General features: G+C 43.4%; 1 protein-coding gene across 1 annotated transcript in view; it reads right to left on the bottom strand.

Moving 5' to 3' along the window:
- LOC145339606 (protein SSUH2 homolog) overlaps positions 1-24,402 on the bottom strand; it is a 46,462-nt gene that overhangs the window by 10,851 nt on the left and 11,209 nt on the right. The window contains exons 3-11 of the mRNA XM_080184108.1: positions 22,472-22,570; positions 21,279-21,357; positions 16,717-16,846; positions 12,842-12,902; positions 11,570-11,694; positions 10,446-10,508; positions 7,641-7,723; positions 4,285-4,377; positions 1,037-1,142 (exon numbers count right to left, since the gene is read on the bottom strand). Of these exons, the coding sequence (XP_080040234.1) occupies positions 1,037-1,142; positions 4,285-4,377; positions 7,641-7,723; positions 10,446-10,508; positions 11,570-11,694; positions 12,842-12,902; positions 16,717-16,846; positions 21,279-21,357; positions 22,472-22,570 (839 nt within the window). The remainder of the gene's footprint in view (positions 1-1,036; positions 1,143-4,284; positions 4,378-7,640; positions 7,724-10,445; positions 10,509-11,569; positions 11,695-12,841; positions 12,903-16,716; positions 16,847-21,278; positions 21,358-22,471; positions 22,571-24,402) is intronic.

Below are 24,402 nucleotides of genomic sequence, written 5' to 3'. Positions count from 1 at the left end.
CCCTTCCTTCTCAATTTGAGAATATTGTTGCTTTGCATCCGAAAGGATTCTGAAGAATCAGGATATTGAATTCGATGATCAGCCATGATCAAGATGAATGGCGGAGCAGGCTCAAAGGGCTGAATGGTCTACTCCTAGATTCTATGTTTCATACCCAATGGGCTTCTCTGTTCTGTCTTTCTGGTGATGTGACAGCACTGCACCAACCCTGTACAAGAAAGCTTTACAGGTTAAATTATGTTCTTAAAGGCCAAATAGGCCAGTAAGTTGGATGACAATAACTGACGTTTAACATTAGGTAAAGCCTTTGCCTGCGGAGTTACCCAAGACCAAGAATATTTTCATAGTCAGGCATGCAAGGAGGGCAGCAGGGAAATCAAATTCAGGAGATATTTTCCATAATAATTGACTAACACCAGGACGAGTTTTAGTTCTGTGGTGTTCCTTTGGTTCGGTGCCTCTAATGACCTTTATCTTATCCTCTACTGGAAGTAACCCCTTGCCATCTACTTTGTAGCCTAAATTGGTTACTTCAGCCACCTGAAAAACACATTTCTCTTTCTTCAAATGAACTCCTGCCCTGGAAAATTGTTGCAGGACTTCTTCTAGGTTGGCCAGATGTTCCTGTTCTGAAACACCCATTACCAAGACATACTGCTATCACGCAGTGTATGTGCTTCATAACTCTTTGGAAGATGGCACATACTGACAAGACCCCAAAAGGTAAATGAGTTTACTCGTAGAGACCTTTAGGGTTGAATGTCAAACATTTCTAGCAGATTCCAATTCAAGCTGGAAATGGGCGTAGCTTATGTCACCCAATTCCAGCATTAGCCACTCCCAAATCAGCTTTAACGCGGTCTCAGAAATGCAATTCCTGCTCCAGCAATGTCCTTTCCTCATCTCCCATACCAAACCATCTCTCTAAAGCTAATTTCGTAAACCCACTCGGCATTACTGGCCCAAGCCCACATGCAACTGGATTAAAATGGTGTGATGATTATGTGGAGTTTTGAGACAAAGTTCTTTTCCTCACCCTGAATTGTTGATCAGTGAAGATGTTCTGGCCATTAATTTTGTCCAAACGTTCTATGGGAAGTCCACTTTGTCGCTCAGCAATATTTTCAAGAATATTATTTTTCCTGATTGAAGAAGATAAGTTAATTTCTTTCAGTGTAGTGTAGCAGTAAATTAGATAGAGCTCACTTCACTTTGTTCTGTAAACACCAATAAAATATCCTTTCCTTAGTTGAGCCTGTATTATAATGGAATACTAGTATTTTGGACATTGATCTCTCACATTGCACATTACCCAGAGCACACACTCAAGGGAATCAAACTGTTTCTGGGCCTCTGTTAATGCTACTATGTCTTGGGTTTTTGCCTCTCACTTTTGTAAACAAATGGCGTGCCATTGTATGTGGATATCGGCTTGGAACAAAACTGAACAGAAACTATTCCTTATCTTAGTTCACTACCATAACAACCATGGATTAAGTTATGACTGAGTATGGTCAAAGCTTGACTACAATTGAATTCTCTCAGCAATTCAAACCTGTATACATGGGTGGCATTTTCCAGGGGAAGGGGGTGGGTGGTGGATGGCAAACCCAGAAGCAAAGTCACCGTAGAATAAACTTCACGCCAGCTTGTCCTGCTGCCATAGTGTGCTGAGGGTAAGCTAAATTGGTTGCCAGTGAGACCTCCACGCCTCACAGAAAATGTCCTGCCCTAAAGAGCTGTCGGCCTAAGAGTGCATTAATAGGCACTGCCAGGACTGCAAGCAAGCTCGAAGAGAAGGCCTATGGATCCTGGAGCAAGGTAAGCCACAGTGTTGGGTGGGAGATGGTTTGGGAAATTTTGAGAGGAGAGGGGGCAGGGGTAGTTGGTTTTACAAAGCAAGCAGATAGGAAAAAGTGGGGTAATATTTTATAGGGGGTGTCTACCCCCCCCCCAATTCTAAAAAGAGCACTCCTTGAAGATAATACCCCTCCTTCCTTCCTGGCCTTTTAAAAGTGTTTTTTGTAAACAGCCTGCCCGACTCGCCACTCCATGGTATTGGGAGGCGAATTATTGGGTTATGGCTAATTGGCTTGATCCTTGACTACTTGAATATGGTGGGCAGGCTGCTGATTTTGGCACCGACCATCCCCATAATATGGAGTGGGACACCTTGTTAAAGACAAGTGCCACACCTTGTTAAAGACCTCCTGCGACAGGGCCTTCAACCCCTCAGCAGTAAAAGAGGTCACCTTCCTCCAACCAGTTCTTCACTGACACAACATACAGGTCCAGCGTTAACAGTCAGAGCCCTTCGATCTCCACCCCCTCACAAGTTTTCATTATATCAATTGGAAACAAACACCAACGATCCCATCTCACGTTACTCAGTTTGCACTGGAATCAGAAACTCCCTGTCCACAATTAATCCATCACCAACCTATCTCTAAAGAACCTATTTCCTGCTCCCTAACTCTAAAGATCGCTCCACTTAACCCTCCATTAGTATTCCAGCTCCATCAATCTATTGAACAAAAGCAGAAAAATGCTGAAAAATCTCAGCAGGTCTGACAGCATCTGAGCAGAGAGAGGCTGGATGACCCTTTATTAGAGCTCTAGACTCGAAATGTTGACTCTACTCTATCTTTGCAGATGCTGTCAGACCTACCAGAACATTCCAGCATTTTCTGTTTTTGTTTTAGATTCCAGCATCCGCAGCATTTTCATCTATTGAACAACTTCCTTGCTTCTGCTTTCAAAAAGCGTACCTCAATTATTTCTGCAGTGACTTTCTACATGTTACAGTGCTGTATACTCATGGTATCGGTGTGTGCACTGTTAAAATTGAAAGGGTCATCTCAAACAAATCTCTCTACTCAAATATTCTTTCCACTCCAGAATCTTTGTGAATGAAAGGGAAACCTTCTACATTAGAATCTGCCTCCTACAACATTCCTCCTCCTGTCTTCCAATGACAAGCTCACGCAGGCTTATCGTTTCTTTAATCTCTGCTCGACTGCTTTGTTTGCTGTCACCGTGTGTTTGGCACGGCGTATTTCCAGAAAAATAAAATCATAGAAATCATAGTACACTATAATACAGAAAAAGGCCATTCAGCCCATTGAGTCTGCACTGACCACAATCCCACCCAGGCCCTATCCCCAATGCTTACATATTTTATCCACTAATCCTCTAACCTACGCATCTACGATCAATTTAGCATGGCCAATCAGCCTAACCCGCACATCTTTGGACTGTGGGAGGAGACTGAAGCACCCGGAGGAAACCAACGCAGACACGAGGAGAATGTGCAAACTCCACACAGACAGTGACCCAAGCCGGGAATTGAATCCAGGTCCACTGGAGCTGTGAAGCAGCAGGGCTAACCACTGTGCCGCCCAAAATATCCTAAATTAGGAGCATGGCATTTCCTTTCTGCACCAAATGGAGACTGGCTCCAATTTCAAGAGTGCTACAAATGTAATATGGTTTTTTCATCAGCCATCCTTGAGATCGATCAGAGAGATCTGCTAGTAGGTATTAAACTTATATGGGTACATACCCATGCAATGAGCCTGCCATCTTACATTATAGCTAGAATATGCAGTATATTTCCATCTTGATGTCCTCCTTTCAACTGAAAGGCATCTGAACAAGAACTCTGAGGAAACAGCGCTCCAGGCAACATTCTTATATAAAATTCTTACACTCCCTCAAGATTGCTGTTTAGTAGGATTGGGTTTGAATCCACAATGACTCTATTCCAAAGCAGAAATACTGAGGCAAGGGGGTGTCTACCCACCCCCCCAAATTCTAAAAAGAGCACTCCTTGAAGATAGTACCCCTCCTTCCTTCCTGACCTTTTAAAAGTGTTTTTTGTAAACGGCCTGCCCGACTCACTGCTCCATGGTATTGGGAGGCGAATTATTGGGTTATGGCTAATTGGCTTGATCCTTGACTGCCTCACAGCCACAGTGACCCAGGTTCGACCCCCGGCTTGGGTCATCATCTGTGTGGAGTTTGCACATTCTCTCCGTGCCTGCGTGGGCTTCCTCCAGGTGCTCTGGTTTCCTCCCGCAGTCCAAAGATGTGCGGCTTAGGTTGATTGGCCACATTAAATTGACCCTAGTTTTGGGGAATTAGCAAGGTAAATATGTGGGGTTACGGGGATAGGGTGAGATTGTTGTCAGTGCAGGCTTGATGGGCCAAATGGCCTCCTTTTGTACTGGAAGAATTCTATGATTCTACGAACATTGCAGTATATTATAAATGCATTACGCTTACCACTTGACTGTCAGTTGGATGAACACCATTAATTGTCCGCTTCCTCTGCATGTTTTGCAAGTTTTTTTGCCATTGCCAGAACACTTACCACAGCTGAGGATCAACAAGAAACCAGAGACAGATAAATATCAGTATATTTTCTATCCAATCAACCTTACTCATAAGCTTGTTATTCACCTCATTATAGGTATTGCACGTTGCATAATCTCACTTTAGGATGCCAACCCAAGGTAGCCTTTATTCTCTAAAAATAGTTTTTAAAAAATTAAAATTCAGTATATTTGATACCCTAAATTTGAGAATTCCTTCTAGTCTATCAATCATATGACTGACTCCACTTTAGTAATTTGCCCAAGTAATAACAAGATGTGTCCACATAATCATGTTCCATTACATTCAGGAAACTGTTCTTTTTCAATCTCCCATCCTTTCTGGAGTAAGCTGCAAAAAAAAAGCATCGGTGGCCACTGATACCTCATTCAGATGGCTGTTATTTGTGTGTGAACCTAGTCCATTAGCGCTAGTAGCTTTTCCCATGGTGGTGGGCAACACAGTAAAAATTCATATTTTCCTTGTACTTATTTGTTACAAGTAGGCTTACATTCACACAGTAATGAAGTTACTGTGAAAATCCCTTAGTTGTCACACTCCGGCACTTGTTTGGCTACACTGAGGGAGAATTTAAAATGGTCAATGTACCTAACTAGCACGTCTTTTGGACTGTGGGAGGAAACCGGAGCACCCGGAGGGAACTTACACAGACACAAGGAGAATGTGCAAACTCCACACAATAACCCAATTGAATTGAATCCAGGTCCCTGGCGCTGTGAGGCAGCAGTGCTAACTCAATAGTTGTGCACTTTACAGCTGAATCTCAGAATAATGATCTGGATCTGGGGACGAGGACAACTTTCCCTCTCTCTGGCCCAGAGGCATCAAGGCCATTTGAAGCATCCTCACTGTCTCCCTGGGTGATATTAACAAACAGGCCAGGAATCAAGCCCAGGATGTTTGCAAAACAGCAGCATTAATACAGACAGCCCATTTTAAACATTCAAAACCCCTAAATCAAAAGTTTTGACAGAGTAAAAAAAGGAGAAACTGTTTCCACCTGTAGGTGTGACAGTAACCAGTGGATGCAGATTAAAGGTAACTGACGAAAGAATCAAAGGGGAGTGAGCTTTATGATTTGGAATGCACTGCCTCAAAGGAGATTTAATAGTAATGTTCAAAGGGAATTTGATTAATAATTGAAAAGTAAAAATTTGTGAGGCAATGGAGAAAGAACAGGTGAGAGTAAGTAAAGTTCTTCAAAGGGCTAGCACAGTACTCCAGGGCAGACTGTCCTCCATTTGAGTGGTAGAATTCTATGATTAAAAGAATAATGTTCTTGATTAAAACTCAATGAGATTCCTGGTGTGATTTAGCTTCAAGCTCTCACAGATTTACCACCTCAGAAGCCCTTCCTCTAACTCCCAAAGCATGAAAGAAACTAACAACTACCTTCTATCATCAGTGATACTCTTTTCAATACTAAGGGTGGAATTCTCCCGTCTTGTGACTAAGTTTGGTGGCAGCTGACTGCAGCAGTATCCATCCTGCTAACCAGAATAGTGGGATCCCATGCCAAATTCTACATGTGGAAGCTCATTAATTATGCCCAAGTGAGTTCCCCTCCAACCCTTCTGGCCTCAATTGATGGGTTCAAAGTTCCCAGTGCCATATTTAAACACCAGTCCTAGCATTCTCGTATTACTCTATCCAGTCCACCTGTCATTACCAGAGTGTGCAGGATGTCAGAGGAACGACTAGCAGCTTCACCCTTTGAGGCAGTACATTCCAAATTATAAAGCTCGCTCCCCTTTGACTCTTTTGCCAGTTATCTGCATCCACTGGTTACTGTCACATCTACAGGTGGAAACAGTTTCTCTTTTTTTATAAAACTGTCAAAACCTTTCATTTAGAGGTTTTGAATGTTTAAAATGGACCATCTACATTAATGCTGCTGTTATTATAAATGAGAATATCCTGAGCTTGATTCCTGGTCTGTGTTCAGGGAAAGAAATAGAGGGAAAAAAAAGAGGAAAAAGGCTAGCAGCTCCAAGGGGTCCATTCCTTGATTTGACCACCCACTCCACAAGCTTACCACCTGCGATATGCCCATGTCCTATTTGGACCTCTACCCATTACATCTGGAGTCTTCACGCATTCCCTTCCATAAACAATGTGGTATCCTTTGACTCCCTGGTTTGTGAGCTTTTCATGAAGCTTTGTCAGAGTCCAGCTTCCCTCTCCTCCCTCTGCCTTGCACGGTTCATCCTCTTTATCCATCACCTTGCCCCTCTGCCTACCACCATGAGCCCCTGCCCTTTGCACAGCCGTTCTTCCACATTGCTGCCCCTCCTTCCCCCCTTTGTTGCGATGGCAGCGAGAGTCTGGCATCGCAGTGCTGCCCAGGCAGACACTGCTGTGTGGCACCAGGAGCAAGAAGACTGCTGCAATTTCCAACCCTAGGCTCAATACTGATCCAACTAGGTGATACATGATAGTCCGGCAGGATCCAGCAGCACGGTGCAGTCCATGAGCACAGGCACATAGCTAGGCATGGCGATAGCGGGCAGGAACTTGATCTGCCCTGGCGCAGTAGTGAACAGCATGTCAGGAGCAGCACAAACCTTGACAGAAAGTTGTTGCACTCACCCAAGGTCTCTGGTGAATTACTTTGTGCACACCTCTTAATTAGCAAATTCAGTTTGACACCGATATAATTTCCTGCTGGCATGGCACAAGAATGAAAGGCCAGACTGGATTCTGGTGGCAGCTATTTTAATCAGCATTCACAAGCTGGAAATGGCATTTGTGCCACCAGCCAGCAGGAAGACTGACCCTCCATTCGGAGAATTGCATCGTGATTTAACACTGGCGGGTTTCTCCTGCCAGATTCACTGCACTTGTCCACTGCAGGTTGTTTGGGAGAATTCTGTCCTAGAACTCAAATGAATTTGTGTCCCATATATCAACCTCAATCTCCCAAAAGATTCTAGAATAAGATTCAGGTAATTATAACCAAGTGAATGCAGCCAACCACACTTTGATTAAATCTCTAATTCAGTTACAGCCATTATAGCCTGTAGGCTCTCTAATAGCTTTCAGTGTATTTATTTTTCACACTTCTGAGTAGAAGAAGGCTGCACTCTCATTACTGAGAACATACTATTTGGTGTGCCATTGAATTGAAAATATCCAAGCATCCACACTCACAGCCTAACTCCAAACACACAACCTTCCCAGTCTGGGATCTCTGATCTTTCTGAGGTTCATGGATTTGGCATAATAACTTGATCATGTTTTCTTACCACTGAAGCCCAGTGCCATTACAGCGGCTGCAACTATCATCGTTCAACTGGTATCCTCGGCCTTTACACACCCAGCATTTCACCTGTGTTTACAAGACAGCAGTGTTACTTTATATCTTTGGGTGGTAATCCATTGGCTGGTGAAGGATAGTTCAATGCTCGACATACAAGTGTATGGAAGTGGACAGAAGATACGTGATTCAGATGGTGAATCTTACAGATAAAGAATAAAGGAACTTACATTCATTAAGTAGCTTGATGTCAAACATTATGCTTCTGCTGAAAGGGTTTAGCTTATCTTAAATCCATAATTAGAATTAAAAAGCTAACAAGTTACATCAAACCTGTACAGATAACAGTTGAAATACTTTGGTCTCCATATTATAAAAAGGTGCATAACAGCACTGGAAAAGATACAAATAAGGATTCACTGGAATGATACCAGAACTGAGAGGCTATACCTTTTTTTATTCATTTGTGAGACATGGGCATCGCTGGCTGGCCAACATTTATTACCCATCCCTTGTTGCAGTTGAGAGTCAATGAAGCTCTGGAGTCACATGTCGGCTAGACTTGTTAAGGACGGCAGATTTCCTTCCCTAAAGGACATTAGTGAACCAGACATCCTTGCTGAAGAGTAGAATTGAATGCAATTATAGCAAAGCAATTTAGTCTAACTGGTATGTTCCAGTGTTTATGTTCCAGAAGAATCTCTTCCCGCTCTTCTTTCAATTCAACTCCATTGAGATATTTTTCTATTCTTTTTACCTGCTATCAAATGGGATTGTTGAAATGAACAGCATAATTGCATTTAAGGGAAAGTTAGATAAACATTAAGGAAAAAGGGATAGAATATCTCAGTGGAGTTGGAGTGAAAAAAAGGATGGGAAGAGATTCAAATGGAGCATAATCACTGGAATATACCAATCAGGCTAAATTTCTGTGCTGTAAACACTTTGTAACTATATAATTGCATTCAATTCTACTCTTTAGCAAGGATGTCAAGGCCTTGGATACAGTGCAGAAGAGATTTGCTAGAATTGTACCAAGGCTGACAGAAGTTACATGCATATGAACATACAAATAAGGAGCAGGAGTAGAACACTTGGCCTCTCAAGCCTGCTCCGCCATTCAATCAGATCATGGCTCAACCTCAACCCCACATTCCCACCTAACCCCAATAACCTTTTGCCCCTTTGTTAATCAAGAATCTATCTAGCTCTGCCTGAAAAAATATTCAAAGACTGCTTCCACTGCCTTTTGAGGGAGAGTTCCAGAGACTCAAGACCTTCTAAAAGAAAAAAAATTCACTCATCTCTGCTTTGACCCCTTATTTTTAAACAGTGACTCCTAGCTCTAGATTCTTTGACAAGAGGAAACATTTGTTCCACAGCCACCTGTCAAGACTCCTTATGATCTTTAAGGTTCCGATCAGGTCGCTTCTTATTATTCTAAACTCTAGCAGATACAAACCTAACCCCTCCAACTCTCATAAAATAACCTGCTCATTCCTGGTATTAGTCTAGTAAACTTTCTTTGAACTGTTTCTAACTTTAGATAAAGAGTCCAGTACTGTACACAATATTCCAGGTGTGGTCTCATCAATGGCCTCTACAACTGAAGCATCATCTCCCTACTTTTGTATTCAATTTCCCTCACAATAAATAATAATGCTCCGTTCACTTTCCTAATTACTTGCTGTACTTGTTTACTAGTGATTCATGCACTGGGACACCCAGATCACTCTGCATCCTCTCACCACTTAGATAATAAGTTTTTTTTTATTCTTCCTGGAAAACTGCCAACATTACACTCCATTTGCCAGATCTTTTCGCACTCACTTAACCTATGTCCTTTTGTAGTGTCTTTAGGTCCCCTTCACAATTTACTTTCCTACCTACTTAGTAATCACACCTTCATCTAAATCATTTATATAAATTGTAACAAGTTGAGGTCCCAGCACTGATCTTGCGGCACATCACTCATCACATTCTGCCAACCCGAAACATTTATGCCAACTCACCATTTCGTATTAGCTGGCCAATCTTCAATCTACGCCAACATGTTACCATGAGATTTTATTTTCTGCAATAACCTCTGATGTGGCATCTTATCAAGTGTCTCCGGGAGATCTAAGTACAGTACATTTATTGACAGTACATGTGACTCCTTCAAAGAATTCTAATAAATTGCTTACACATGATTTCCCTTTCACAAAATGTTGAAGTGAATAAGGAGAAACTGTTTCCAGTTTGGGTGGGTAGGGAACTAGAAGACACAGATTTAATGTAATTGGCAAAAGAACCAGAAGCAACATGAGGAAGCATTTAATAAAAACACAGCAAGTTGCTATGATCTGAAATGCACTGCCTGAAAAGTTGGTAGCAGCAAGTTCCGTTGTAACCTTGAAAGGGAATTAGATAAATACTTGTGAAAACATTTATGTGGCTTTGGGGAAAGGGATTAATTGGATAGTTTGATCAAAGAGCTGATCAAGCATGATGGGTCTAATTGGGTACTCTTCTTGTAGGATAAGATCTCACGACATGAAAAAACCGCACGGAAGGGAGACGCATTAATGTATTCAGTGAGGCTGTGGTCCCAACAGAGAACATCACTCAATGGGAGTATGTTTTACAGATAAGCCTTCAATACCTTGGGTCAATCTGCAACATGTGTTTCTACTGAATGAGGTTCCACACTTGGAAAATAACCTTGCTAACAAACCCTTCAGTCTTTAGAAGTAACCTCCAGACAAAACTACTGCAAAAACAAAAACACGAAGCTCTCAAGCTCAATCCCTACCTTTCCAGTTGCAGTGCATTCAGTACATGCTATTCTGCCCAATGTCATACATGTGGGACACCCCTGAGAGAGAGACAGAAATGCAATTACATGAGATAAATGTTCATTGTGTCCCCATCAGCTCATCTTCAAACCAGCAGAAGTGAATTTATTCTTGCTGTGTTAAAGCAGAGAGCTGCACAGAAAATCCACAGGGCTGAATGCCGACTTCATGCTGTACTGTTTCTCAATCAAACTCCATAAACTCTTGTGGGGACATTCAGTGTGAAAATGTTACTGCGCATGGTATAATTGTGACAAAAACATCGCTAAGTGAAAATCAGCTCCAGAAAGCACTCATTGCACCGACGACACTCTTTAAAAAGACGTAACAATACAAGGCAGTACAGTACATGCTGACTTCTTGTTCTGCATTTCAAAATTTGGGCAATTTTTTTTTGAAAACCACTTATCTTCAAAAGGGCTGTGTACTTGAAGCAGAATTTGACAGATGATAAAAATTGTTCAAAGATCATGGATTTTCCGAAGTTAGGAGGCGTTTGTGACTTTGATTAACATGTTCAATGCAGATGAACCAAGAACCATCAGCAAGTGAGATTGTGGCTCAGTTTATTATGGCGTTCATTTTATCCCTTCATCTTCAGAAACACTCATGCTGTAACAGTTTAAAATGCATTTGATAAAAGCAGAAACAAATTCACTTGATTGCTTTGATTTCCCTTGGTGATAAATGCCATCAACAATTTTCATAAGGGAGATGGGATATAATTATCATGTGGAGATCAGAATATCTGTACATTCTGACAATCTTTACTTGATGTAAATGATGGACAACCAGACCCCTTCAGAACCATTGCTGTGATAGGCTGGACCTTCTGGACACCGTAAGAGGAATATTGCCCCAAATTGCATTTCTAATTTTGCTGTTGGCCATTTACAGATTTGATTCTGCTTCTAAATTAGCACCACTTTGTCCGACCACATCAGTGATGAGCACATGCAATCTGGCTGATTTCTTGTGATATTCTTTATGGTGGGTGCAGCAAAATCCGTTGATGTGTTCTTTATAAAGATATTTGAAGTTTACCCACGTATGGCACTGAGGAAACAGTGTGAAGGCTTACCTTTGTGGATGAAGTGTGTGGCACTGGGACTTTACTGACATCATTCTGAAACATTGGAGGCCTCTCCACTATTATATCCCAGGGGAGGGGAGCCATTCCATAGGTACTGTTATCAACAAATTGACCTAAAATAGCAAGAGACCACCATAACCTTCAGAAACCACTGACAGCTACTCAAAGTCAGAAAAAGCAAAATCTTTCTCAAACAAGTGGAAAATGTTGAAGATAGCTGAGCTCTGGGGGCAAGATCATATTCTATGCTATTAGCACTGCTGCAATACGTTGTCCCTAAATTCGGACAAAGGCATCATTAGATCTACCAATTAAATCCATACCAGTTGTGAGGGACAAGGATATCAAAGGCGGATGTGAGTTAATCACACAGAAGATTGACAGGGCCTTCATTATGAGAGTTAAAGATAATGCTAGACAGTAAGAGAGCAGTAGTTTTTCCAAGTGTTTCCCCTCTCTTACGCTGGGCCATCTGACTCTTGTTCTTAAGTTCGCTACAACCTTTCAGCTACTGTGTAATATCAAACGTTTCCTCCCTCCTTAGTTCTGAAGAAGAGTCAAATGGACTCAAAACAGTGGCTGAAATGTACCAGTTCTTCCCGCTGGGGGAATCGTCTAGTCCCGCCAGTGATAACATCCTGTGGCATGATTTCCCCCTTTGCGGGCATACAAAACCCCGTAGACATCAGTGAGACCAGAAGTTAGCCAATGGCAGGCTATCTCACCAGTGGTAAGTATGCAAGAGCGGGGCCAGGGAAGGGGGCGTGGAAAATTCTAGCCTTTAACTGTTTTCTCTCCCTACAGATGCCGCCAGACCTGCTGAGTTTTCTAGCATCCTCTGCATTGTTTCAGATTCCAGCATCCACAGTATTTTGCTTTTTTCCAAGTGTAGATATTGACAGTGGAGGGGCCAGTAGTGGGAAAGGACATATGGAGCAGAATGGAAGTCAAGAGGCATTGGATGAAACCTTGTCTGAGTCAACTGCAAAATCTTGAGGCCGCACTTAACAAAATTTAGGGGTTGGCTGGGAGCGCTGGGAAACAGAATGGACTTAAGAAAAAATCATGCCAATTTGAAATGCAAAGTAGCTGAAAAGGGTGAATTATCGTCAATACTGACTTATCCAATGACGCAGCTGTGCTGACACCAATGGTTTAACTTATAGTGTGGCTTCAAAGTATATCAGTGACCTGGTGCCTGTGATCCTTGTGAAGGACTAAGTACTTTGGATTGAAGTTGTTCTGTGTTTGTATGCTTACCCTTATAAGGCACCATCTTCCACTCAGTTGATCTGGATTCAGTGAAGCTTTCGAGGCGATACTGAAGTAAAACAAACCTGGTTTAGCAGTGTTGCAGATCCATAAATACATTACATTCATACATTTGATTGAAAGTTATATTTCTAAAATATGGCTCAGCAATATAGGACAGAGTTTATGCCCCCACCCAACCAGAGCTTGTTTGGAGGGGGGTGGGGGGTGGGGGTGGTTGGTTCACCCAGCCAGAGTTGGCTGGGAGGTGGTTGGGTCATGTCACCCAGGCTGATCTGGGGTGGGGGGGGGGGGGTGGTGAGGACAGTGGTTGAGTCACCCAACCAGAGTTGGCTGGGAAGCAGTTGGGTCATCTAATCTTCTACCTTGACTATATCACGGAAAGTGGTGGTGATATAAATTCAGCATTAAAATCCCATTTCTCCATTGAAGAGGTGGTCCATTTGGTAGCGAATGTTTGTCTTTATGGAAGTTGGACACAAATCCACCCTTTGTTAGATTTATCTATTTGACAGAGCACTGTGTGTCATTTGGGTCAATGTGAGATACAGTACCATCCAAACCGTAATGCGAGAGAACACACTACCTGCACCTTGGGGTCAGTGTAGTACTGGATAGAGCTGTGTGAATATACCAGCATGAAGACAGCTCCCAGCTTGAACTCTATACTGTCTATATCCACAAGGCAGCAGCTCACTGCCACTTTCTTAAGCACAATTATGGAGGAGCAAAAAATGCTGGCCTAGCCAGCAAAGCCCACATCCCTTGAATGATTAAAAAATGCAGACAATAAATACATACAGTTAACTTACTCAACGTTACAAAGACTTAATCAAGACCTACCAGAGGATATGCTTTATAAATCACAGAAAACATCCCAGTTACTTATGGCCAAACTTTGAATTGGGTCTGTTAACACAATGGTTTAATTCCAAACGCGTTGCACACAACAAGCCCACCAGAAAGTGGAATGCTGCTTTGCACAACAAGCAGATGATCGGGTTTAATACATTCTCGTAAACATTTGTAAACTTTCTGACAAAGGAATGATCCTAGGGCTGTTCCTTACACAAAGTTATGCACCAACCTTCCCAGACAAAGCCAAATTGAGTACCGGGTATCCAATAAACAAATATGAAAAATACTTGAAGAGATTTTACAGTCCTCCTGCCAGCAGATTTTCCAGTCCTGCCAAAGTGAATGAACCTTTGAATTGTTTGCTGCATTTTGCATCCCCGCTTTCGCCATGATGGGGCCAGAAAACTCCACCCTTGAAACGGAAACTCAGAAAGACAACAAGGCCTTGGTTGTCCAATCATGATGCAGATTTGAATGCATTTATTTTAATTGGGCTGATTACAATCTAAAATCTGTATCATTAGCAATGATATACTGTAAATCATTTTTCATCATCTCAAGAAATGAACTCAGTTCGAAAGAAAGACTTATATTTATAATTATAATACTTTTCACAAATACTGGATATCTCAAAATGCTTGCCAGCCAACAAGGGTTAAATATTGACCTGCACACTGGAGATAACTTTCCTGCTCTTCCTCAAATTAAAACTGGCAGAGCTTTTACATCTACTCAAGCCAGCAGATGGGGTCAGGGTGACCAGCCAGCCTGGATTTTGTGGAACTATTCCATCTTTTAAGTCCAGGACATAGTGGGAAGCTGTTTTTCCTGTATTTTATGAGCCATGATTCTCACGCTTGCGCAGTATGGACTTGCCCATAATGCCTCCCCTCCCATTCAACCCTCACAATTACGTCCCCGCTGCCTCCCAGCAAAACTTCCAGGTTCATCAGCATCATCCCTGCCAGTTGTGAAGTTCACCAAGCCAAGGTGTCCTTTAATTTTTAATTTGATTTGTCACATGTATTGGGATACATTGAAAAATATTGTTTCTTGTCTGCTATAAAAACAAAACACACCATTCATAGAATACAGAAGGAAGAAGAAGAGGAGAGAGTGCAGAATGTAGTGTTACATCAATGCTAAGGAGTAGAGAAAGATCAACCTAATGTGAGGGAGGTCCATTCAAAATGGCAGCAGGGAAGATGTTCTTGAGTTGATTTGTACATGACCACAGACTTTTGTATCTTTTTCCCGACAGAAGAAGGTGAAAGAAAGTATGTCTAGGGTGCATGGTGTCCTTGATTTTTTTTCCCCCTCCCTAGAGTTGTTCACCTTGTGTGATGCTTTATTTTTTAACCTTTCATCCAAATCCTGGCACCTTTGACAGTGCAGCATTGCCCCAGTACTGTACTGGAGTATCAGCTTTAATTCTGGCACTCAAGTCCTGGAGGGGGGACTTGAACCTAGAGACACAATGAGTCGGACTGGTACAAACTGAGCCAGTGCTGATGCAGAAAAACTTCAATCATGATTCATTAACAGCAACATACGATAAGATAGTTTTTATATCTGAGGTCTGATAAAAGACCCATGAGGTCAGTAATAAACTAACTGGAACAGTTTATTAACATGTCTTTATCCTTGCAAGGGTGGGACGGTGGCACAGTGGTTAATACTGCTGCCTCACAGCTCCAGGGACTGAGGTTCGATTCCCAGCTTGGGTCACTGTCTGTATGGAGTTTGCACATTCTCCCCATGTTTGCATGGGTATTCTCCAGGTGCTCTGGCTTCCTCCCACACTCCAAAAACATGCGAGTTGGGTTGATTTGGCCGTGCATTATTGCACCAGGGGGATTAGCAAGGTAAGTACATGGGGTTACGGGGATAGGGCCTGGGTGGGACTGTTGTTTTTGTTGACTCGATGGGCCAAATGGCCTCCTTCCGAACTGTCAGGCCAAATTCACAGTGCTCAGCCTGTCTCTTCAACACTCCCACAAATTGTGCAATGGATCACCTTCTCTTATAAAATCAGAACTGTTATGCTATCATAAATGAGTTCAGGGTATAATAATTCCTTAGTGCTTCATGCAGCTCTACTGGTGATGCTCTGCGGGTTTATATGATTGTATGAGACCTCATAACGTCGCAAATGTTTTACTCCCTATAGTACTTTAGAAAACTGCTCCTGTTAGTTCATTCTGCACCTAATTTGCTTTCAAATAAGAGTTGAAACGCTCCACATATAGCGTACAGTTCTCCATGTCCTCGTTAAAAACCATATTACTCCGAACTGGCCTGCTTTATTTTTGTTGGCAGGAGTTTTTCCCCTCTGTCACATTCTGTAGCTACATTTCGCATGCTTTGCCACTTCCTTGCATGCTTTGCACTGCCACGTCCTAGCTGACTATGCTCCCTTACGCTTCCCGTCGATTGCTGTCCGAGTCCCCTCATGGCTGTTTCTCTCCTGAAAGTCTTGATGCTCACAGTGGAGAGATCCCTTTCCAATACCTGGCCTCCAACTGTAGCCCAAGTCCCCTCATGACTACTGCTTTCAGCCTTCCCGGCAAGTACCTCTTGTGGCGTCGAATGTGGTCCGAGTCCCGTCACAACTGATACTAGGCCTGTTCCCTCGAGTCTGTCCAAGTACCTCTGTGATTCCCGCTATTTCTAGAGTCCAGGATGGCAATGTCAATCTTCCTGCCTCTCCTGAAAATAGGCAGTGATATGCAGCCTGTGGACTGTGACACAGCCTCGTTGCCTGCTCTGATATCGAGACTAATAATAAACCTCGAGGTCAGTGGTAGTAAATTAACTGGAACAGTTTATTAACAGATCTTTCACTTAGCACACAGTCAGCACAGGACTGCCCAGGCAAGCTCCACTCAGCTGGAGCGCCAGTCCTGAGTCACCTGACCCATTCTCTTAAAGGGGCATGCCCCAACATAAATAACAACGGTATATTAATGCCAGTTTCTCTTTTTTTTGAAAAAGGTATAACTTACTCTGTAGGTGTTATGCGCCTGCAAATCTCGAAAGACCATTTCTTTAGCAGGCTTGGTGCTGTAGCAACAAATGCTGGATGCAAATTGAATGAATGCTTCTCTAGCCACGTCTTCAGTGATGGTTGGAATACTGAGGTGGAGAGGACAAGGTGGGCAGGGAAGAAAAACACAAGATGTTACAATTGTTCCACAAGTTTTACAAAATACATTTCTGGCATTTTTTCATTAGGTTTCTTCATCTCATTAGTTTTTGGCAGTCTTTACATGCATTTCAAGAGCACTGGGGCCTAGTTCAAAGTCACTCCCATGTGTACCAACACGTTTCAGATACTGATCCAAACATAGCTACATTACTGTAATGGTAATGGCACTAGAGAAACATCACAAAAGTTAAGAGTTCAAATCTCATCATGGAAACTTTGTGAAACAGAATTCAATCAGTTTATTAATTTGTGGATTCACACAGGAATCCATCAGATTGACATACAAAGGTGGGTCAGAAGAATCTTGGGGTGGGGGGAGGGTGGGCCAGATGGATTTCTGGCGGGGGGGGAGCAGAGAGAGGGGGGCCTGATCATTCTCTGGTGGGGGTAGCAGGGGCTGGGGGGGGGGGGGGGGTTCTGCTGCCACTCGTGACGATTGGTTAGGGGGGGAAGGGGGTCACAACCAGTCTGGGTAGCGGGGAGGGTGTGGGTGGATAAGGGGGACAGTTATGTTGTGAGGGTGAGGTGATGTCTGTGGGGGCCAACCACTTTTTGCAGCCTGGGAGTGATGTGACAGGGAGCGTTTTTCAAATTTTTTTTCACTGCGCATGCGCAGTTCAGAGCTCTGATTGGAGCAGCAGCATTTCGGGCGCGATAAGCCCCACCCACAGTGCGAGTCAGACCTGTGATTCTTTTTCAGGCTGAGTGCGTATAGGGGCGCCTGAGAACAAGTTTCCATGTCGGATCTGAATTGCGCCCAGATTCAGCTCTTAGAATCAAAATGGTAAAATCGCATCCCTCTCCCCAAAGTATCACCTCCCAGCTACTGTTAACCTGGGCAACTATTTCAAAGCAGACTGGGAATCTTCCTATTGGATGTGCTAACCATACCAATGCAGACATTGGAGCGTCACGTTGAAGTCATACCCTTAAGCAAATAGGTGAAACAAATCCAAGTAAATGCAGAATATATGACATTAATTTGTCTATTACTGTATCCAAGAACACTCTAAAGGAATTGATAAATTAGAGAAGGAGAAACCTTTTTCTCTCATCTGGGAACCCAGCACCAATTTGGTCGAACAAAATTAAAGCTAGCCTGTTAAAAGGTGATGTCAGAAAGTACTTCTTTACCAAAAAAGCTTGTGAAAATCTAGTTCTTCCCCAGGCCCCCAACCCCCAAAACAAAACGAGGCTGTAGGGAGTTGAATATCTCAAAAAGCTGAGATCGATCTATTTTTGTTCACTGCATTACGCATTACATAGCCAAGCTGGTAGATGAAGATACGATACAGATCGTCCAAGATCTAACTGAATGGCAGAGCAGGCTCGAGGGGCTGCATGGCCTCCTCCTGTTTCTAATGCTACCATTACCTCCCTGGTCGAATATTTCAAACATTTCTCAAATAAAGCAATCCATGCCCAACACTAACTTATTTTGTGTTTCTTAAAGTTATTACACTGCACCAGATAATCCTGCTTAAAAAATGGTGATACTGAGTCATTAACCATGTGCAAGTACACTTCACTGTGGCAATGTTGAACGATTTTGCAATGAACATTTGCATAACCGATGGACCAAAAAACACTGATTTGAAGGAAAGTCCCTTTTGCTTCCCAATGCAAATCAAAACCTCAGCAGACAAACCAAAAGAGCAGCGCAGTGGCTCAGTGGTTAGTGCTTCTTCTTCACAGCATCTGGGTTCGATTCTGGCCTTGGGTGACGGTCTGTATGGAGTTTTCAGGTTCTCCTCACGTCTACGTGAGTTTTCTCCAGGTACTCCAGTTTCCTACCGCCGTCCAAAGACGTGCAGGGTAGGTGGATTGGCAATGCTAAATTGCCCCTTAGTGTACAAAGATGTGTAGGTTAAAAGGATTAGCCATGGTAAATGGGTTATGGGAGTAAGACAGAGGAGAAGGCCTGGATGGCATGCTCTTTCAAAAAATGAATGCAGGTTTGATGGGCCAGATGGCCTCTTTTGGCACTGTAGAGATTCTAAAAGAGTTGGTCTGGTCATGCTTCTCTTTATTTTGGAATGCTAAATTGTCATTTTGCATTCTTCTTGCTTTTTTCTGTCAGACCTCATAGACGTCATAGAGTTGATGCTGAACCCAGTGACTGTAGACCAAACCTTAATGCCAATGTTGCGTCAAAAAGATTGAGATGAATTTCCAGGATAAGAAAGTGTATCGCTAATTTCAAACTCAGGTGCAGTCCCTCCTGCCTACACAGCTTGCTAACTGCATCCCCCGAGTTATCCAGGGTTTGATCACTTAGAATCCCTACAGTACAGGAGGCTGCCATTCAGCCCATTGAGCCTACATCGACAATAATCCCACCCTATCCCTGTAGCTCCACATACTTACCCTGCTGATCCTCCCAAAGCTAGGATCAGTTTATATGGCCAATCAACCTAACCCGCGCATCTTTGGGCTGTGGGAGGAAACCCACGCAGACGTAGGAGAATGTGCAAATTCCACACAGATCGTCACCCAAGCTGGGAATTGAACCCGGGTCTGTGAGGCAGCAGTGCTAATCACTGTGCCACCGTGCTGCCCCTTGCTTCAGTATTTCTGCTTCAGGATTAGATCTCCGTGGATTCAACCCCCATTCCAGTCTAGGTGCACAGTCTAATGCAGTACTGAAGGAGTACAGCATTGTCAGGGGTGCTGTATTTCAGATGCATTGTTAAACCGTGCCATTGTCTGCCCTAGCAGCAGGAGAAAGAACAGTGAAAGTTCCATAGTAACCCTAAAGTGCAGGAGGAGGCTATTTGACCCAAGTTTTGGAGCAGGATGACTCTTCAGAGTTCTTTATCAAGCCCTAATGAAGCATCATCCAGACTGTTTTTTGCTTATTAGGGTGGTTTAATTGTCATTCATTGATGTTTGAGCCAATTGGAAGCAAGTATGATTGATATTCTATATTTGAATAGAGATAGGCAGCAAAAATATAAATGGTTAACATAATTAATCATGACAGAAGCATAGCCATACCAAAAATCCAAAGTCGGAATTGACAACTGCTGATTTCTCTGGCCCTTCCCGCTTGCGGGATCTTCCAAATCTGCCGATGATGACCCCTGTGGTGGATTCTCTGGCAGCCCCGACATTTACGGGACCGGGTGACCCCGCCACCAGCCAATGGCAGGCTGCCTCTGCCATCAGAAAACAGGCTGAAGCAGGGAAGCAAACAATCCCACCCAAAGATTTAAAAGCAGGCTCGGGGGATTCACGCTCATTATAAATTAACTGAAAAAGTTTTAATTGCAGGGCCCAAAACAACTCCAGTGTCACTGTTGTCTCAAGGCAGAAGGTGGAAGTCCCACCCCGGGGACAGTACCAAAGAATCTAGGCTAATACTGCAAAGCCGTAAATCTAGGCCAATACTCCAAAGGAGTGCTGCTCTGCCAAAGATGCCGTTTTTCAGAAAAGATCTTAAATCGAGGCCCACTTAGGTGGATGCAAAGAAAAATCCGAGGGCACTATTTAAAAAAGAGCTGATCTAGTCTGGGCATGGTAACACGGAGGTTAGCACTGCTGCTTCACAGCACCAGGGACTGGGTTCGATTCCCAGCTTGGGTCACTGTCTGTGTGGAGTTTGCACATTCTCCTCGTGTCTGCATGGGTTTCTTCCGGGTGCTCCAGTTTCCTCCCACAATCCAAAGATGTGCGGGTTAGGTTGATTGGCCGTGCTAAAAATTGCCCTTTAGTGTCTTGAGATGCATAGGTTAGAGGGATTAGTGGATAAATATGTAGGGGCATGGGAGTAAGGCCTGGGTGGGATTGTGATGGGTGCAGACTCGATGGGCCAAATGGCCTCTTTCTGCACTGCAGAGTTTCTATGATTCTGGTCAACATTTATCCCTCAGCCAATTTGACTACGAACCAATTGTCAGGTCATGTTCTCTTTGTGGGAATTTGCTGCATTTGCTTACATAACACCAATGACTACACTTCAAAAATAATTCAGCTGCACCTGAGGAAATAAAAGGTGCTGCTGGTGCAGTAACTGAGTGCACCATTTCAGTTCTCCTGATATCAGAAAGAAACCAAAGTATTTCATGTTGATGTTGACTAACGGGCCTACAAACTGGGGTACTAGCATTTCCCCTTCCACTCATTCACTGGCTCACCCATTTGGTAAGCCAGACAGTGGTTTGACTTCTTTCGACTTCTGGGGAAATGTGCAGCTAGGTCTCAGGTTGTTCACTGCACTTTCCAGCTGTTTTCTTTCATCAGTTACCCCAGGAGATGCCCTTCAGGCTTCAGATACCCTGCAACTCCTCAGGGTGCAAGGCTAAAAATAAGATTCAGGTGCTGAGGGTTAACTCTAACTTGCCAGCTTTAGGATCTCACCTCCACGCTCTCTGTGGAGAAGGCTCACTCCTTCTTGTTGCTTCTGCTATAGAAATAGGCGGGAGAACAAAGCTTCCTTCTGTGAATAAACATAGGCTATTAGGTGGTCAGTTGCAGAACTCAGACATTCATCTTGAAACATCCACCCCCGCCAAATAACCCACTGCTGCCAACTACCTCACAACCTCACCCCACCCACTGCAGCTTAGCCAGCTGAGACGGTGAGTGCTGAGCCACACAGATTGGAAAAACCCTAATGCTACTCTGCTCTCCTGAGTTGGGGCACTAAAATTTAATTCAGATGGAAGTACCAAGAGGGTATAAAGGTGGTGATGGGGTTCTCATTCCTTTTAGATGTCCAGTTATTCCTGTGGGAAGTATCCACCATTGACATTTAGATGCAGAAAGGTTTGGCTGTGGCTGTGATACCTGCCACAGTCAAAGAGTCTGCTGGCACTTGGATCACTTCTGAGATCACTCTTGGGCAAAAAGGAGGATGATTAGTGAGAAGACACTGGGTTCAGGAATGGAGGAGATTGAGAAAAATGGAAAGAGCGTTTCCCCATCTTGATTCTGCCCATTTTGTTGCAGGTTAAAGTGAATCACTGCCCCCACGTACATAATATATATACATAGCCTGAGTCAAACACCCCACTCAGAGTGGCCACACAACCTGGGAAGACATTCCAATGCAGCACTGTCAGAGATGCTGCACAGCAGATCCAATACAAAGGGCAGGCTGTGCTTGTTTATTCCATTGCCTCAGGTGGTGATAAAAAATCTCATGGCACTACGAGTTCTTGTTGCATCCTAGCCAGCAAACACCTCTCAGCACGAATAAACACACAGGCAAGTTATTTATTCCCCCCATGGCTGGGTGTAGGGTCTTGAGGAGTACAAAATAAGGCACATTTTAGAAATACAAATCTTTCTTTCTTCCCCTGCTCAATGCAAATGAGCAGGACCACTGGCAATCCTCCAGCTGGCTATGTACCATTTCTGGGCTCAGTTAATCCACAACTTCAGCGCCTGAGCAAAGTGAATTCCACTGACGCCAATTGGAAAGTTGCTATGCAGATAAGGAGTTGGGATCCTACCCTGCCCCTGGATGAAGCCTCTTTGTCTAACAAGATGACGTTTGCACACATGCTGCTACACTTAGTGAACAGACCCTCTGAATCGATGCCTCTTACCGCCGCCAGCTATGGTTCCTTCATACCCAACCACATCATCCAGCATATCAGCCGGTGGTGCTGATGCCCATTCCTCGTCCTGTGGGCCTTCGGGGAAAGCTGCAAAGAAGAAGGAGGCATTCATTAATCATTTGATTGAACTGCTTGCATTGCAAGCAACTGCCTTCATGAAACAAACGTGACCAATCATTAAAGAGACCCGCTAACCCTTCGAAATTCACAGTTGTCTTTCCCCATCACTACGTTTCATGCCCAATTCACGGAAATAGGTCGACTTGTCCATGTTAGTCTTAATGTTCCACATATACCTCTTCTCATTGCATGGAAATTCAGAACAACATGTGTTGGGTCAGCTCTCCAATGTGTTCCCCCCACCCATCCACCCAACAATGGGCACACTTCCAGTCCAACAGTTCTTAAGGTTTGGAGAATAATGGCAATAGCTTAATCTCCCTTTTCCTGATCCACAGTCCTCATGAGAAAACCTTTGCAATGGGAGACAGCCATTCCGTAGAACTACCTGTTCACTTTAATATCCAGGGCACGGTTTTCATGGAAAAGTCTCTTCAGCATGTTGCTAATACAAGGGATTGCATTGGGATCTACTTCCTCACCAGAAAACAGCTCAGTTGGTGTCTGCACCAGAACAGTGACTACAGTAAGGGCAGAATCTTCTTTCTGCTTATCCTCTCTACACTAGATCTTTGTTCTCGTTTAACTAACTACATTTGTTTATAGACTGGGTGTAAGCCATTGATGTAAGTATAAGGCACAGAATGTAACTGGTTTAGATTTCCCCAAGGACTTCACTTGCCATTCTGACCATTTGTCTTGACAAACATTCAGCCTCCTTATTCCCATCTTTAGCAACCAGAAGAACATCTTACTAATTGCGTTCCGTTTATTGTAAACTCCAGCCAGAAAAGTACCCGACAAAGCAAGAGGTCACCCTCTCAGAAAAAGCCTGTTACTTGATGCAACACTTGAGGTTGTTTTTGAAGCAAGGCGCTGTGGTTTAGCCACAGGCTTTCAGTATTGCTGTTATTGTTTTATTCTGTGGAAAACATATATACCACAGGTCAGGTAGCATTAGAAAATCATCACCTCATTTGCATTGCAATTGCAAACTTCTGTCATTAATTTCAGTGTTGGACTGAGGAGATGTAACAAAGCAAATCTACACATCTGTCTTGCTTCAGTTCCTTCTCACCGCTGTCATTCTCACTTAGGTTGCAACGGGATGGAAGCAAAGGTTACGTTTAAACCGAAAAACATGTCGCCAAGTAAGAATTCTCATTCTCTTCCTCTACTCAACTTGTTAAAACTTAAGGTGATGAGAGATCAACTATATCAAAAAAGGTTTGACAGGCTGCATCTCTTTCTTCTTGAAGAAGCCTGAGGGATGTACTAATAGAAGGCTTACGAAAGGCTTTGATCGTGTGGTCCTGGACAGAATTCAGCCCTTTTGCAACAAGGGGGAGGCTGTTAAATGTGGCAAACCTTTCAAAAGTCCATTGACTTTGGTGGGCCCGGAAAATTCCAGCCAATGTTTTGTCTTGTGGAGAAGAGCATAACCAGAGGTCATCAGTATGAAATAGTCACCAAGAAATCCAATAGGGAATTCAGAGGATACTTCTTTACCCAGAGAACGGTAAGGACGTGGAGCTCGCTGCCACAGGGAGTGGTTGAAACAAGTAGACACATTTAAGGAGACTCTAGGCATATGAGAGAAGGGAATGAAAAGTTACAATGGATTTAGATGAGGAAAAATAGGAGGACGCTAGAGTGGAGCATAAATACTGGCATGGACTGGTTGAACCAAATAACCCATTTCTGTGCTATCTTTCCTAAGAATATGTGGTTAAGAATGTTGGTGAAGCAGGATAAGGCCAGCTGTTTGCTGTGTGCCATTTCAATAACTCAGAACTGTT

This window comes from Carcharhinus amblyrhynchos, chromosome 3 (assembly GCF_965287045.1).
Source record: "Carcharhinus amblyrhynchos chromosome 3, sCarAmb.v2.hapA, whole genome shotgun sequence".
NCBI classification, from domain to species: domain Eukaryota; kingdom Metazoa; phylum Chordata; class Chondrichthyes; order Carcharhiniformes; family Carcharhinidae; genus Carcharhinus; species Carcharhinus amblyrhynchos.
The sequence above is the reverse complement of the archived record's forward strand: the minus strand, read 5'-3'. Positions and strand labels throughout refer to the sequence as shown.